This window comes from Narcine bancroftii, chromosome 10 (genome assembly GCF_036971445.1).
Source record: "Narcine bancroftii isolate sNarBan1 chromosome 10, sNarBan1.hap1, whole genome shotgun sequence".
In the NCBI taxonomy this organism is placed as follows: Eukaryota; Metazoa; Chordata; class Chondrichthyes; order Torpediniformes; family Narcinidae; genus Narcine; species Narcine bancroftii.
In genome coordinates, this window is record NC_091478.1 from 32566842 (window position 1) to 32584993 (window position 18152).

Below are 18152 nucleotides of genomic sequence, written 5' to 3' on the forward strand. Positions count from 1 at the left end.
TCTCTCCAGAATCTACCACTCCTGATACACGAAGAGGAATTAACAGTAACCAATTAACATGCCAACTCGCATGACTCTGGGGCCTACAGGAAACCCATTCACTCACAGGTGGAATGTGTGAACTTCACACATACAGCACCAGAGATCAGGAATGTACCCAGGTCCCTGGTGCTGTGTGGCAGTCACCAACTCTACTAGCTGCACCACAGAGCTGCTTGAACTAAGGGTAGAAATAGAGGAGAGTAGAGCAACAGTAATAGGTTAAGGTGAGGATTTGAAGGGATATTTTTCTTTTTTTTTGTCATGGATGACTAGATGATTTAATTTGTTCCTCAAACTGTACGTAATTTTCTCCAGTTTTATACAAGTCTTTGAAAGTAAAAAAAATAAAATATTCAAAAAAAAGTTTGTGGATGACACAAAGGATGGAGGAGTTGTGGATGGAGCTGAAGGTTGTCGATGGTTACAAGAGGATATAGACAGGACGCAGAGTTGGGCTGAAAAGTGGCGGATGGATTTCAATCCGGATAAGTGTGAGGTGGGGCATTTTGGAAGAAAAATCCAGAAGGTTGAGTATAGAGTTAATGGTCACAGGCTGAGTGAACAACCCTCTGGAGTTTTTTGTTGACCTGAGCGTTGGCACCTCCATACCAGATAGTGATGGAATTTCTTTAATATTTTGATACTTTTAAGAATCCTACCCACACTTTACATTCTAAAGCAACAATCTTCACCTAAAATTCCCTCCCTTCATTTTGTAAATATGACCTTTGGTGTTTGGTGTTCCTGCCCTGGGAAACAGGTGCTGGCCGTCCACCCTATCTATGTCTCTCATAATCTTGTAGACCTCTATCAAGTCTCCTCTCATTCTTCTACGCTCTAAAGAGAAAAGTCCCAGCTCTGCTAACCTTACCTCATGAGACTTGTTTCCCAATCTAGGTAACATCCTGGTAAAGCAACACCCTTGTGGACAGATAAAGGAAATTTGCCCTTGTGATTACCCTAAGGTGGCTCTTTCCAAATGTTCATAATGGAGGAGATCTCTCTCAGCTGTGTGCATGCGCACAAGTGGAAGTGCTGTGCACACATTTGGACATTTGTGCGCGTGTATACTGTACATTTGTGTGAGTATGCGACCGCATGGAAAACACGCAACATTTAGACGGAACACAGCATCAGAAAACTCAAAACAAAAAGTCAACCACTCTATCTCCAACTCTCCACATCCCTACTGTCCACTGCATTAATGCAAGTATTTTTTAATTAAATTTTTATTGAAGTTTTAACAAATCTTTCCATAAGATGTATCTCAGATTATTAGACATGTTTATCTTGTATTCATATTGGCCACAATTTTCCACATAATATTTATCTGAGGTATACACTTATAGAGAGAAGAAGAAAGATAGAACAAGAAAAAAAAGTTTATACGTAAAGATTCCATTATTGTCACGTAATACTACATTTAGAATATAACATACATGAAATTCTTTAACTTTTCCGTAGTGTAAGGCAGACAGAGTCCCCACTTTGTCTACCACCCCTCACAGAAACCTAGAGCACCCGCTGCTCCTGGGCTGTCTCCCCTCCAAATACTGACCAGTCCTGAGCCTGCTTAGCTTCCAAGATCAGAGACCATCCCAGGTGTATTCTGGCTATTAGGTGCAAGTAGGGAGTGATTTTTTTTCCACAACATAATCATTGAATTTGTAAGAATAAGGTCAGGCCTATGAAGTATTATGTAGTTAAACCATTTTTCCTAGAATGAAATAAATTGGAACGATTTGAAATTAACAGATGCTGTTAGATTCTCCATTTTATAAATGTCCATTATAATTTCTTCCATTTGTTTAAAGATGGGCTCACCTTTAGGGTGGAATAAAGTATCTTATCAGGTTTTTCCACCCAAACTCCCTCCACTTCTGTGAACTGGTCACTTCCATTGATACCTCCATTGCTCGATATTATTTTCCATTCTTCCCCAGAAGTTATCCCTCCTTCCTTTTCCCATTTTATTTTTAATGTGTGAAGTCGTGTATGTTTTAAGATTTGACAGACCTTTATGTACACACCACATGCACTTGAAATGATTTTGCTATCTTTATCTGAATTATCTGCTTCTAAAAAAAACGGAGTATCGAACATGTACTTGTCTTGGTTACGTTTTTAACTCTCCTATTAGCATAAAAGTCTTGCTTTTCTAATAAGCGTTTTCTTTTTAAGCATGTCAAAAGTTTTGTAAAACTTGTTAGAAAATTTTTTGTAAATTTTAAATTTGAATCAAAACTGAGTTACTCACTCTCCTTCAAAGATCACAGTCCACACTATGCATTCGATGTCGTTGCTGAAGATCATTTGTGCCACAAGTGCGCGCCTGCACCTTGCGCTAACTGTCCCTGACCTGAAATCACCCTCACCCCTCTGTCTGCATGTGGGCCCACCACGCATGCACTGTCCTGCCTCGGTACTCAAATCCGTGACGCATGTGAGGGCCGGCTGGTGCATGTGCACAAGAAGAAACATGGCTGCGCTCAGCCTTCGGACCCTGGGACACTGCAAATTGACAGGTAACTTCTGTGTCCCTTCCCTTTTTCCGGATTCTGCCCCTTGTCCTCCATTTGGGAGAGTATGGCCGACACCCCCAAAAGGAAGTCATATAATGTCCAGTTTGAGGTGGCACTGGTTGGAGGACAGAGTCCTCAAAAGCTGGACTGTTAAGCCTAAATCCGGATGTCTGGCCACCCTAGATTAGCCACACACCAGTAGTTATCAGAAGATCTGTTTCTCTGAGCTGTAGATGACTTGCATGGAATATTCAAAATTGTTAGATCATGGAATGTCAAACACAGTAAAGGTAACAATATCAAAATGGCCTGTTGTCAGCCCACATGGTGCTTTGCTCTTCCTTGCTGCCAAGGGCCAGGGTGTTGCATTTAACAAGAAATCTGTCACCCATCAAACGGTAGCTGCTTTTAGGTGCACTAGCCGGGAGAATGCGGCTCTGGAGCCAGCTGTGGGTGTGTGCAAAGCGACATTCAGGTGGAAGCACTGAAAGCGTTGTTCTGGCACCTGAAAGGTCCACAGTGGGGAGAGGCGCCACGGAGCAAATGCTGGCTCCTGTCGACTAGTGGCCGTAGTCCCGCCCACTTTCAGGTGTCTAGAGGGAGTGCTCAGAAGCGGAGAATACACCTATCCGAGGAGGGTTGGGTAAGTACTCCTCGCATCAGGGTTCTCCACTTTCAGGTGGCCTCCCAACAGCCGCATTCGGGTATTTTAGGTGGCTTTACGTTGGGGTATTCTGGCCACCTGAAAGTGACTGGTGAGTCTTCCCCTTGAGACTGTGAAGCAAGTTTCAAAAACAATATTCACAGCATTCTACACGATAGGAGTATCTGCAAAATGTGACCTGGTGGGAACGTGTGCAAAGAAAATTGAATATCAAGTTTACAGCACAGACCTGGGATTAATCCTGGATATTGGCTTGCATTTAAGTATCATCTTGAAGTTCATGCAGTAAACTACTGTTTACTTCATGAGCAACCCAGCTGATAATTGGCTAGTGATCAGATACCTGAATCCTACAAATAGCAACACCAGCCTACAGTGGAGTATACATCCGATCTCCAAGCCAGCCAACTCCTAAAGATCATCCTTCTACTTAAAATAGCCCCTGTTGAATAGCAGCTAGTTGTGACCCTCTTTCTGTCTGCTTCCTTCCAATGTGTGAAGTAAAACACAAATGTCTGCAGACACTGTGGTTGAAGTAAAAACACAACATTGGAGAAACTCAGCAGGTCAAATAATGTATTTAATATAGTAAAGATAAAGATACTGTACATAACCAATGTTTTGGGCTTGAAACCTTGATGAAGGGCTCAGGCTTAAAATACTTGTTATGTATCTAACTTGGTTTCCTCAGGAGTTTGTGGAGGTTTGGTATGACACCAGAAACCCTGGCAAATTTCCACAGAAGTGTGGTGGAAAGTATGCTGATTTGCACATGTTCCCACCAGGTCACATTTTGCAGACACTCTGTGATAGTACAGATCTATCACCAATGTACATAGTGTATATAGTTACTGTATCTAGACTGTGCTTACAGCGATTGGCTGAGAGCTAAGCCACACCTATTGTCTGGGCCTTAAAGGGTTGTGTCCCTAGTCAGGTCGGATCATTCCGGACTGGTCGGCCACCTGTGAAGAGCTCCGGTCTTTTGCTAATAAAAGCCTTGGTTTGGATCAACAAGTCTTTGGTTCTTTCGACGAGCTCTACAATTTTATTAGCAAAAGAATTTTTTTTGAAAGGGATGGAGCGTTTAACTCGGCCAGAAAAACTTGATATCGACCCACAGTCAGCTACAGCCTTCAAAGCCTTTAAGTTCTGGCTGCTGAACTTTGAAAACTTCCTGAGATTCATTCAGGTAGAGGAGGATAACCAGCGTCTAACAGCATTGCTGTCTATGGTGTCCTTGAGAGTCTACGAGAACATCCAGGATGAGACCACTTACACCGCAGCCATAAAGGTACTGAAAGGACTGTATGATCAACCGGTGAACAGAGTTCATGCCCGGCTCGTGCTTGCGTCGAGGAAGCAACAGCCCGGTGAGTCCAGCAGAGCATATTTACAAGTATTAAAGGCATTGGGCAAGGACTGTAACAGTGTGGACAAAACTGCTGCCGAGATCACAAATGATCTCATCCGGGATGCCTATGTGGCCGGGCTCTGATCAAACGAAGTGAGGCTGCGCTTGCTCGAACAAGGGGTAGAAAAACTAGAGGACGTGGCCCGGATTGCGATCACAATGGAGGAGGCAGCCTTAAAGTCCACCGAGCTCTCTAGGGACTGGACCCCTCGTTCTGATGTGAGTAGAGTGCCCTTCTACCCTACCCCTGACGGCCTGTCGGCTGCTGCTACCCTGCCCCCTGCGAACCCAAAATGTTATTTCTGCGGGAGGGACAAGCACAGCAGGTCCCAGTGCCCAGCAAGAAAAGCCAGGTGCCAGAAGTGCCTTAAAAACGGCCACTTTGCTGCAGTCTGTAGGTCTAAAATGGCCGCCGGCCAACACAGTGCCTCGTGTGAAGCCCAATCGCCGCTATCCCATTCAAACTCTTCTTCCCCAGAGCTCTCGTCCAATGAGAGCGAGGGCTCCCCTTCACGGCAACGCCTGACGTCATGGAGACGCCGAACCCGGAAGGGGCAGCCCACCCTCGCAACCATGGTGTTGGCCCCCCTCTCGCCCCCGTGCGGAACACTCAACACTACCGCCGCTGCTGCCGCCGCCACAGACACCCCAGGGGCCGACGCTACTGCCGCCGCTGCTGCCGCCGCCATGGACACCCCCGGGGCCGACGCTACCGCCGCCACAGCCACCCCCGCGGCCAACCAGGTGCTCACCCTAGCGTCCATCGCTGATGACCGCCAGGGCCCAACCGCCGCGACCAACGACCTACCCACCGCCAATCGCGAGCAACTACAAACCCCACTACTTATCATTCACCCGCCAACGCCGCCACAACAGCACTTCCGGGAGGTCCTCCAACCTGCTCCTCGAGCATTGACTACGTCATCCCGTTGCGTGACGTCATCCTGTTGCGTGACGTCATCGCGCAAAACTCCCCTGTCAACTGCTTCAATAACATTAAACCAGCAATGCTCTCATCCCCTCACCAGAGCAATGGAACTGATTAAAGTGCATGGACACTACACCAATTGCTTATTTGACTCTGGGTCAACTGACAGTTTTATCCAGCCAGATCTGGCCCTCCGTTGGGGACTTGACATTATCCCCACTACCCAGAGGATCTCATTAGCGACAAGGTCGCACTCGACTGGGATAAAGGGGTATTGCATCGCCACGCTGGAAGTACAGGGCGTGACGGTCACCCACTTCAAATTATTCGTCCTTACCCAATTGTGCGCCCCAGTGTTGCTGGGATTAGACTTCCAGTGTCAGTTCCAAATGGTGTCCCTACACTTTGAGGGACCCCACGCCCCCCTCTCGGTCTGCCATCGCCCCACTCCCGAAGCACCCGATCAACCCGCCCCCATGCCCCGGGGCCAATCCTGCGGCCTTTCCACACTCCGGATTGCCCCGCCAGCACTCCGCAAACCTCACCCCTGGCTGGAAGCCTGTGGCCACCAAAAGTCGGCAATATAGTTACGAAAACAGGCAATTCATTAGGAGTGAGGTGCGTAGATTGCTGGATGAGGGCATCATCGAACCCAGTTCAAGCCCCTGGAGAGCCCAGGTGGTGGTTGTCAAGAATGGGGAAAAACTACGGATGGTGGTCGACTATAGCCAGACCATTAACCGCTTCACGCTCCTGGATGCGTACCCCCTGCCACGCATCACGGATGTGGTGAACCAGATCACCCAATACCGCATTTTCTCCACTATTGACCTACGTTCGGCCTACCACCAGCTCCCGATCCGCTGCAAGGACCGACCATTCACGGCCTTTGAAGCGAATGGGCGGCTATATCAATTTCTCAGGGTACCATTCGGGGTCACGAATGGTGCCGCGGTCTTCCAGCGGGAAATGGACAGGATGGTGGACCAGAACGGGCTAACCGCTACCTTCCCGTATCTGGACAATATCACCATCTGTGGCCACGACGTGCAGGACCACGACGCCAACCTAGACAAATTTCTTCAAACTGCCCGTCAGCTAAACCTGACTTACATTTTGGACAAGTGTGTCTTCTGGACCACACGACTCGCTATTCTAGGTTGTGTGGTGGAGAACGGGATAGTCATGCCAGATCTTGACCGCATGCGTCCCCTAATGGACTTACCCCCCCCCCCCCCCACATACCCAGAAAGCTCTCAAACGTTGCCTGGGCCTTTTCTCATATTACGCCCAATGGGTTCTAAACTACGCCGACAAGGCGCGTCCTCTTATCAAGAACACCTCTTTTCCCCTCTCGACCGAAGCCACAGCGGCTTTCGATCGAATCAAATCTGACATCGCTGCTGCGACGCTGCACGCAATCGATGAGTCTGTCCCGTTTCAAGTCGAGAGCGATGCATCCGACTTCGCCCTGGCAGACACCTTGAACCAGGCCGGTCGGCCTGTAGCCTTCTTCTCCAGAACCCTCCAGGGTCCGGAGAGTAGACACTCCTCGATCGAGAAGGAGGCCCAGGCCATAGTTGAAGCGGTGCGTCGTTGAAGACATTACCTCGCTGGGAGGCGCTTTACACTGTTGACTGATCAACGCGCGGTCTCCTTCATGTTCAGCAACACCCAGCGTGGTAAGATAAAAAAACGACAAAATCGCCAGATGGAGAATCGAACTCTCCACCTTTAACTATGACATTTAACTTACCCTACACAGTCGAGGAGATCCGCTCCATGACCCGAGCCTGTTTGGTGTGCGCTGAATGCAAGCCCCACTTCTTCCGTCCGGATAACTCCCACGTTATCAAAGCCACCCGCCCCTTCGAGCGTCTTAGCGTAGACTTTAAGGGGCCCCTACCGTCGACCAACCGTAATACCTACATCCTTACAGCCATCGACAAGTACTCCCGCTTCCCATTCGCTGTGGCCTCCCCAGACACCACTGCCACCTCAGTGATACAGGCCCTTCACAGTATTTTCACCATCTTCGGGTACCCCAATTCCATCCACAGTGATAGGGGGGCCTCATTCATGAGTGCAGAGCTGCAACAGTACCTTCTGGAGTGTGGTATTGCTTCAAGCAGGACCACGAGCTATAACCCACGCGGTAATGGCCAGGTCGAGAGGGAGAATGCCATCATATGGAGAGCGGTTACACTGGCTCTCCGGTCTAAAGGTCTCCCCACCTCTCACTGGCAGGAGGTTCTCACTAGTGCCTTACACTCCATCCGCTCCCTCCTATGTACTGCAACAAATGCCACCCCCCACGAAAGGATGTTTCTTTTCCCGAGGAAATCCGAATCGGGAACCACTGTACCGGCATGGCTCACTGTCCCTGGCCCCGTCCTTTTGCGACGCCATGTCCGGCACTCAAAGAACGACCCCTTGGTCGACCGAGTGACTCTACTCCACGCGAACCCACATTACGCCTACGTGGAGTTCCCAGACGGGTGGGAGGACACTGTTTTGGTGCGGGACCTAGCTCAGGACGCGGTAGACCCAGCAAACCCCCCAACTCCTTATTCTCCACCCTGCCGACAACACGACTGGGGAATTGAGCGACGGAGCAGTCGCACCCAACAAGCCCGCTGGCGACACCACTCCAGCGACCCCAATCCCGGCACCATGGCGGTCACGCCGGATGGTCAGACCCCCTGACCGCTACATTCCTTGACCTACCCCTTCCTTTCATTCTCTCCTTCATTTTTGTTTTTTTTTTCCCAGGGTCAATTCTCCAAGAAGGGGTGAATGTGATAGTACAGATCTATCACCAATGTACATAGTGTATATAGTTACTGTATCTAGACTGTGCTTACAGCGATTGGCTGAGAGCTAAGCCACACCTATTGTCTGGGCCTTAAAGGGTTGTGTCCCTAGCCAGGTCGGATCATTCCGGACTGGTCGGCCACCTGTGAAGAGCTCCGGTCTTTTGCTAATAAAAGCCTTGGTTTGGATCAACAAGTCTTTGGTTCTTTCGACGAGCTCTACACACTCCTATCGTGTAGAATGCTGTGAATATTGTTTTTGAAACTTGCTTCACAGTCTCAAGGGGAAGTCTCACCAGTCACTTTCAGGTGGCCAGAATACCCCAATGGAAAGCCACCTAAAATACCCGAATGCGGCTGTTGGGAGGCCACCTTAAAGTGGAGAGCCCTGACCCGAGGAGTACTTACCCAACCCTCTTCGGGTAGGTGTATTCTCCGCTTCTGAGCACTCCCCTAGACACCTGAAAGTGGGCTGCATCAAGATATGATATTGGAAACACCAAGCATAAAGCCCTCCAAAAGGTAATGGCCTTTGCTCTGCTGTGTTTTGAGCCACTGGTGCTGACAAGTGGCTCCGAAAGCTGAAGTGGCCTGGTGAGGTGCCGGAGGCCTGCACTGGCCACCGCTGCCCTGAGGGAGTTCATGGAGGGAGAGGGGTGAGTGAGTGGAGGAGAGAGGGGAGATGGGTCGCTGACTGACGGCATCATTGTGACATCATCAGCCCATCCCTAGCCAGCTGCTTGCAGCTGCAGTACATTCATGCTAGGTGGTGGAGCACAGCGCTCCGCCGATGATCCTTCCCCGAGAGGGATTTCAGTCGGTGCCTTGGAGCCAGCCAGGGTACATTCATGAAGGTAAGTCTCCCGACGTAAGGGCAGAGAATCTCTGCCTTTACACTCGGGCTTTTTGACTGTATGAAAGGGCCTAGAGTTGGCAGGGGAAGAAGTGAAAGGTGGGGGGGGGGGTGCAGGGGGGTTAACAAAAGCCAGAGAAGTTGATGTTAATGCCCTCTGGGTGGAGGGTACCCAGACAGATGTGTCATTTTTGCAATTTGCAGATGATCCCAGTCTGACAGTACATGAGACTATGGACAGACATGTCATCAAGGCAATGTGGTGTGTAATTGAAATGGTGGCCACTGGGAGATCCATGCTTTTGCAGCAGACAGAGATGAGGTGCTGAACAAAGTGATCTCCCAGTCTACACTCAGTCTTTCTTTCCGATGCAGATGAGACCACAACGGGATCACTGGATGCAGTAGGTGATCCCTGCATATTCACAAATGAAATGTTGAAGGACTCTTTGGGGCCCCAAATAGTGGTGTGATAATTGATGTGGCCGCAAGTGGAGCATCTCCTGGGGTCACGGGGTTAGGTAGCAAGGGGGCAATTTATGGGGAGGGAGGCATGAACAAGAGAGTCACAGAGGGAGCGGTCACTGTGGAAGGCGGAGAGGGGAAATATGTGTCTAGTGGTGGGATCATGAAATGGGTGGTGGAAATGGTGGAAGAGGATGCGTTGGATGCAGAGGCTGGAGAGGTGGTAGGTGAGAACGAGGAATCCTGTCCTTGTTGTGCATTGGGCTGGAGGGAGATAGGGCAGATGTCAGGTAATGGAGGATATGCAGTGAGGGCCAAGTTGATGGCGGTAGAGGGAAACCCACGTTGTTTGAAGTGGAACATCTCTGATATGGCATGGAAGTCCTTATCCTGATGCAGATGTGATGGTCCTTATCCTGATGCAGATGTGATGGAGGAATTGAGACAATGGAATGGAATCCTTACAGGGGACAGGGTGTGAAGAAGTGTAGTCAAGGTAGCTGTGGGAGTTGGTGGGTTTGTAGAAGATGTCTTCAAGAGTTTGTCTCCCGAGATGGAGACAGATATCGAGGAAAGGGAGAATGGTACTAGAGATGAACCAAGTCAATTTGAGGTCAGGGTGGAATTTGGCAGCAAAGTGGATGAAATCAATTAGCTCATTATGGGTGCATGAGGCAGCACCAAAGTAGTCATTGATGTAGCAGAGGAAGAGTTGTGGGGCCTTGCCTGTGTAGGCTTGTAGCATGGATTGCTCCACATAGCCAACATAAAGGCAGGCATAGCTGGGGCCCATGGCAGGTATCCACAGCTACCCCTTTAACCTGGAGAAAGTGAGATGAGTCAAAGGAGAAATTATTAAAGGTGAGGACAAGTTCTCCCAGCCGGAGAAGGGTGGTAGAGGAGGGGGACTGGTTGGGTCTATTCCCCAGAAAGAAATAAAGGGCTCTGGATCTTTATATTTCCAACTGCCACGGTGACATTAACCATATTGATTTCACTATTCCCCTCACTCATTCCAATCTCATCCACTCAGAACGCCTGGCCCTCCACACCAATACAAACCTCACCATCAAGCCTGCAGACAAAGGTGGGACTGTTGTGGTCTGGTGCATTGACTTCTATCTGGCCAAAGCCAGATGAGAACTCTCAGACACCTCCTAATACCCCTCCAATAGGACCTTGCCAAAACCCAATTGTCCTCCACAGACCCATTGTGTCTATGTGCTCCTGCCCCATCAAGTTGGGAATTGGTCTCCACTTACCTTGTCTCAGTTTTGTCCCCCCTGGTCCAGTCCCTCCTCACCCACATCTGGGACACTTTACACACCCTTCATCACTTCAACAACTTCCAGTTTCGTGAACTTGATCGCCTCATGTTTACCATGGATATCCAATCCCTATGCACCTCTATTTCCCATTCTGAAGGCAAAGCCCTTCACTTCTTTCTTTGTTGAGTGCCTCGGTCCCGTCCGCCGCAATAACATGGATCTCCCGGTGGCCACCTATTTCCATTCTTCATCCCATTTCCTTACTGACATGTCTGTCCATGGCAAATTGGAGGAACAACATCTCAACTTCCAAATGGATGGCATTAATAGTGACTTCTCTGGCTTTCATTAATGCCTCCCCCCTTCACTTCTTCCCCATTACTTTCCCCCAGCTCTGTCTCTCTTCCTTTTTCCTGTCTCCTTTCACACAGACATAATCAATTCTCAACTCACCCCTTATCTATCTAATTAACACCTTTTGTTGGTCTGCATACCTTCCCCCAGTCAGCACTGCCTCTTCTGAGATTTCCTGGATTTTTGCTTATTCGTTGAAGAAGGGCTCAGGCCTGAAATGTCGGCAAGATATCTTTTTCTCCTATAGATGCTGAAAGACTGACTGAGATGTTCCAGCATTTCGGTGTGTTTTTACTACAATCACAGCGTCTGCAGACTTTTGTATTTCACTCTTTCTATATGTGGTGTCCAGTAGTGAAATTGGAAAGTGTGAGTCCTCCACTAACCTTACAGTTTTCCAATAACGGTTTCGGACCCTTGGAGATTTTCCATTCCAAATAAAGGAGGAGATTATTTTATCCATCAAGGTGAAAAGGTATTTTGGACGAAATAAGGGAATGGTTTGAAATCAGTAAAGGAATCTAGGTAATATGTTCAATTTGATTACATTTATTCTGCCCATTAGTGACATGGGTTAATTGCTCATCTCTAAAATTTTTATTTTTACCTGGTCATAAGGGAAGTAATTTTTTTTATTAGGAGAATATGCTTGTGATGTTTACACCTAGGCACTCAAATCCTGAACCACTTAACTCAAAACCACTTAACTCAAAATGGGGTAAACATTTACTCTTTTGAAGATTTGATTTGTATCCTGAAAATGAGCTGAACTCCTCCAGAATATGGATAGAATGGAGGCACTATTTTTTTTAAAAAACAGTTGTCTCAGTGATAAGTATGGAGGAGTGTATGATTTTACCTTTTTTTTAAAGTTGTACTGTCTTGGATAAATTTGTGCAAGTGATCGTATAAGGGTAGGGGTGGATTCTTTCCTGCTAATCTGCCACTGCTGACCCAATGGGGATCCACTGTCCCCCTTTCTGGTTTCATATCCATGTCTCATCACTGGAGTATTCCTGATATTAGCTTCGCTGTTGCCACGATAATGTTGACACCTCTGCTAAGGCACTGGGCAATGTTGGAAATGTCTTGGAGTAAATCTGCTGGTTTTTTAAAATCAAACCACGGCTAAAAGGTCTAAGGGAGTATCCTTCCTTAACTCTGTTTCATGTTATCAATCATTGTCATCTGATTGTACAAGTACAACCCAACAAAACAGCAATCTTCTGTCCATGGTACAAAACATGCAGACACATAACATACATACAGACAAACAATACATATGCAGGTCAAGTATTCAGTCAATACAAATATATAAACTGTTTTCGCTGTAAGAAGGAAACGGGAACAACAGTACATGCAATTTGGGCATGTGAGATAGTGGAAAAGTTTTGGGAAGATCTAAATCAGGTATTAAATAAAATCACAAAAAGCAACATACCAAAAAATCCAGAGATCTTTCTTCTAAGTAATATAAGTAAAGAACTAGGCCTCGATTTGGATGAAGCACAAAAAAGATTTATTATGATAGCCTTAGCTGTAGCAAAAAAATGTATAATGTCAACCTGGAAATCAGAAGAGAGCCTGGGAGTACAGTAATGGTACATAGAAATGAATAAATGTATTCCATTGGAAAGGATAACATGTAATTTAAGAAATAACATCACAGTATTCGAACAAATTTGGGAATCGTACATGGAACACAACAGAGAGGGCCTACCGCGGACCTCCACCCCCTAAAATGACAGAATGAGAAGAAGACGAAATGAACTGATCCAGTGTGTAAAAGTAGACAACACAATTTTCTTGTTTATTTTCATTGTGTGATGACATTGTTTAATGGGTTTATTATATTGTATATGTTGAACGTTTAGTGGGTAGGGAGGGGGTGGGAAGGAGGGAGGGGGGAAAAGGGGAGAAAATGACACTGTGTATATTCAAGAGGGAAATGTTTGTGTGTATTTTGGTTAATATGGTTCATAGTGTGAAAAATTTAAAAAAATTAAAAAACAAAACAAACAAATAAATAAATAAATTTTGTTTCATGTATATGAGAGCCTCGGATGGTTAGTGTGAGCAGTTCCTTTGGCCTTTCAGCATTCTCATTGTCCGTGGGAAGAAGCTGTCCTGAGCCTGGTGGTGCTGACTTTGATCCTCCTGTATCTCTTTCCTGACGGGAGCAGCTGAAAGATTGCAGGGTGGAAGGGATCCTCAACGATTTTGTGCGCCCACTTCAAACAATGATCCCAGTAGATTCAGTTGACGGAGGGAGGAGGGAGACTCCATTGATTGTCTCTGCTACTTTTATGGTCCTTGGGTGGTCCTCCAATCAATTTCTTTGCAACAACCATACCACACTGTGATGCAGTCGGCCAGAACTCTCTTGATAGTGATCCTGTAGAGAGTTAACATGTTAGCTGGTAGCCTTGCCCGCTTCAGTCTTATCAGGAAATGCTGAAACTGTTGCGCCTTCCTGACAAGTGAGGAGATGTTGAGTGTCCACGATAGGTCACTAGTTGAGTGAACTCCAAGAAACTTGGTGCTCTCCACTCTCTCTACTACAGAGTTGTCGATGTGTAGTCGAGGGTTGTTGTTCCTGATTCTCCTGAAGTCCATGATCATCTCCTTCGTCTTGACCACGCTGAGACTCAGGCTGTTACTCTCACACCATTTCATGAGATTTTCTGTAGTGCAACTCCTCGTTGTTGCTGATGAGGCCAACTACTCTCGAGTCATCTGGAGACTTGACATTTTAGAGCTGGATCTGGCGATGAAGTTGTGGGTCAGTAGCGTGAACAGGAGCCGGGTGAGCACACGGCCCTGAGGTGCACCAGTGCTCAGTGTGGCGGTGCTTGATGCTCTGCCAGCCCACAGACAAGCTTAACTTCAGGAGGCAACACAGCGTTTTTAATGTAATGTTGAAGGTAAACCTGGCCCTCGATTGAGCATGCTGGCAATACCAACTTCAATCTGTCCCATGACATTAACCTGCCGCAAACCAATTTGTGTTCCTCTCAATGTTGACCTGCCTTCACTATCAGTTGAACAAACATTGTCTTTAATTTTAAAAATTTGTTTTTCTGTTCTCAAATCTGTTCTTGGCCTTCAACCTTACTGAACTATGTAACAATTTTTTGCTCTATATGCTCCTGCAAACTCTGATTCTGGCTGTTCATTCACTAGTTAAGATTTAGTTTATTATTTCATATTCTGGACACCTGTCTGTCTTCCCCCTTTGTATATTTATTAAGACGCTTCTCCTTCACACCCTTGTTTGTTTGATGCTGCCAATGTGAAATGCCTTGTGACATTAAAATTTGCCACAAAAATATCTCCAGATTTTGTTTTTCATATTTATTTCATATTTTCTTCTGACAAAGGAAGAGGTTATTCAGCCCAGCCAATGCTGCCTCTCGGAGCAATCCAATGAACTCCCACTTATTTCCTTGACGCTTATTCTTTAACTTGCCTTGAAGACAGAGGAATTGAGAGAAATGAATAGAATCCTTACATGGGACAGGGTGTGAAGCAGTGTGGTCGAGGCTCTTCCTCCGCTACATTGATGAATATGTTGGTCCTGCCTTGTGCACCCATTAACTCATTAACTTTATCCACTTTGGTGCTAACTTTCACCTAGAGCAGTAGTTCTCAACCTTTTTTTTTCCACTCACATACCACTTTAAGTAATCCCTATGCAATAAGCACTTATGGGATAACTTAAGGTGATATGGGAAGGGAAGGTTAAGAATCACTGCTCTAGACCCATTTGTTACTCAAATATTTTGCTTGAGAAAAATTGTCATTGGCCCATTTCCTTTGGAGTTATGAAACCATGCACATAACGAGTCAATTAGGTACGATTAAAACAGTGCTTTTCAAACTTTTTCTTTCCACCCACATATCACCTTAAGCAATCCCTTACTAATCACAGAGCACCTATGGCATAGGGAATACTTAAAGTGGTATGTGAGTGGAAAGAAAAAAGGTTGAGAACCACAGTCCGAGACTTGGTTAACTTGGTTAATTTCTGGCAATGTTCTCCCCTTTCTTGATCTCTATCTCTTTCTTGGGAGACAAATTCTCTACAGGCATGTTTTACAAACCCATTGTAATGGATCTGTGTTAATGGTGATATTTAGGATGAGATTAAATTATATTTATTGTAAGAATATCTTAGTTAAGTAAATTATAGAGTTAAAGTATTATACATGTATTCTTAGTAAGTTAGTTGTGGGCTGGTACAGGGTCACACATAGGTCACCAAAGTTATAGATACACCATTAAACTCAAAGGTTGCTCATTTTCGGAGTCGACGCATCTTGGAAAGACAGAGCTCATGGATCTGAAGTGCCTCTCAATTATTCAAGGACAATGGAGTGTTTGCTTTATTAAAAACAGAAGGATACAAGTATTCAATAAGAACTGCTGAAGAAAGCCATCTGTTTTTAAATTAAACCACCTAAGGCCCCTGAAAGAAGCTAAATGAAACTTAGAACCATGTGAGTGATCTGCTTTAGCCTTTGAAACAGAAGTGAGATAATCTTGGAGTCATGAGTACCTACGTTGTTCAAGGTGTCGGGAGATTGGATGGCTGATACTGGGTGGTATGTTAGTGGTTGGGGTGTCGGTAGCTCAGATGGCATCAGGGAGAGGATCTGCAGTTGTGAGTTCGGATGGGCGATGTAATGGTAATTGATGCTGGCTTCTGCTTGGACGTGTGGTGAAGATGGCAAGTTGCTGGATGGAATTTGCATCGACACTCTGACACAAACAGTAAGTGTTTGCTGAATGGGTAGAGGGAGGTGGGATCACTGACAAGCAACGGAAATTCAATTAAAAATGTTCATTTTTAATCTACCCATGTCATCGGTATAACATTCACCCTCCCCCCTCCAAAATGTGCAGTGGCTGTCAGTACCGTGGTACCAGGGAGGTAGTAAACCATCCTAGAATTCCATCCGCGTTGTGGAAACATCTGTTTTCTTCCTGACTACTGAATTTCCTTGAACTTTTTCCTCATTCCCCTGCCATGCTTTGGATTTGGATGTCATTACACTCCCTCGGGGAAGCTTTCACCAGGGAAGGGGGGGTGGGGAGAGATGGTGAGTAGGGCACTCCTGAACTACCCATTGCCTGTCTGCATTCTTGATCCACAGGATGACCAGCTCCCAAAATGTGCACTCCTCCGCAATCAGCCTTCTGCTTTCCACAGTGATGATAGTTGCTGTTTCAGCCCAGAATCCTGATAATCCTTCCCCAACTCTGGTGCCCTGAGCATGGGAAGCATCCTGAGTCCTCCCATTTGGCATGGAATTTGCATTCCAGAGTTCTTAAATGCTTTGCCAAGTCTTGTTATTAGACTAACATACAAAGAAAAAACTAAGTACCAGACGAAAACCAATTCTCCCTCATTGTATTGCATTGTATTGAATTGCTGCACTTACTGACATACCAAGCTTTGAAGTAAAAACACACAATGCTGCCTCAGCAGGTCAATGTTTCGGATTGTGTATTTTACCTTTGCTTATATAAAAGACACTGTTTGACCTGCTGAGTCTCTCCAGCATTGTGTGTTTTTACTTCAACCACGATATCTACAGATTTTTATGTTTTACTTCCCAAGCTTTAAAGCCTTGTAGAATTGATCTCTGTGTTGCTTCCAATGTGTTAGTTGAAAGGCCCCATATTTAGCCATGCATACAGCACAGTGACAGACCCTTTCGGCCCACGAGCCCATCCAGCCCAATGACACCCAAATGACCTACCCGAGTGGTGGGAGGAAACCGGAGCACCTGGAGGAAACCCACGCAGACATGAGGAGAACGTACCTTAGAGAAAGCGCCGAATTCAAACCCTGCTCACTGGCGCTGAGAATGAATATTTTTCAATCAGTCTGGAAGAACAATAGAGTGAGACAAAAAGGAAAGATCCTATGTTGGAATTGTAAGATATAGCAGACAATAGTTGCTGGAAATCTGAAATGAAGGAGAATGTTGGAAAAGCCAAGCAGTTTGCAGAATCTACTGAGAGAGGAAAACTGAGTAACATTATGCCTAATATCCAAAGGAGAGTTTTTCCCCTAAAAACATCTGCAGATTTGTATATTTGGGCCAATGTCCCTGATTCCTCCATTACAATCTTTGGTTTGACCTATATTGCAGGTTACAGATCACTCACATGTCAGAGGTGATTGTGCAGTTGTATACAATTGGAATGGAGTAGCCTTGGGAGTCATGCTGGGTCATACACTGGCAAAGAAATCTTGAATGGAATCCAAACTATTGCCATTTTAATGTTTTTCTATTTTAGACATAGAGCATGGTAACTGGCCCTTTTGGCCCTCAAACCCAAACCCCCCAATTACACCCAAATGACCTGCAACTCCAGTAGGGATGAGAGGAAAGCAGAACACTCAGAAAAAACCCATGCAGGCACGGGAAGAACATACAAACTCCTCACAGTCAGCATCAGATTTGAACCCGGGTCACTGGCACTGTAACTGTGTTGCGCTAACTGCTATGTTAACTGTGCTGTCCCTTTCGTTGAAATATTAGAGAGGAAACAAAGTGCTCTTTTACTCTGCTTTCTTTTGCTATTTATCCATTTTCTGACTGCTTCTATCAAACTAAAGAGATGGTGCAGGGGGCAAGGGATAAGATTTCTGGATCATTGGGATCTCTTCTGGGGAAGGTCGGACCTGTACAAAAGGGACGGACTCCACTTGAACTGGAGGGGGACCAATGTGCTGGTAAGCAGATTTACTGGAGCCGTGGGGGAAGGTTTAAACTAGTTTGGCAGGAGGGTGGGGAACAGAGTGTGAGAGCAGTGT

General features: G+C 46.2%; 1 protein-coding gene across 5 annotated transcripts in view; it reads left to right on the forward strand.

The window, feature by feature from the left end:
- slc35g1 (solute carrier family 35 member G1) overlaps nt 1-18152 on the forward strand; it is a 66083-nt gene that overhangs the window by 12210 nt on the left and 35721 nt on the right. Inside the window, exon 1 of one of the 5 annotated variants that reach the window (XM_069900562.1) lies at nt 9139-9237. The exons of the other annotated variants lie outside the window; for them this stretch is intronic. Within the exon in view, the coding sequence (XP_069756663.1) occupies nt 9174-9237 (64 nt within the window). The 5' untranslated portion in view covers nt 9139-9173. Of the gene's footprint in view, nt 1-9138; nt 9238-18152 lie in introns of those variants that run through there. 5 annotated transcript variants of the gene reach the window in all.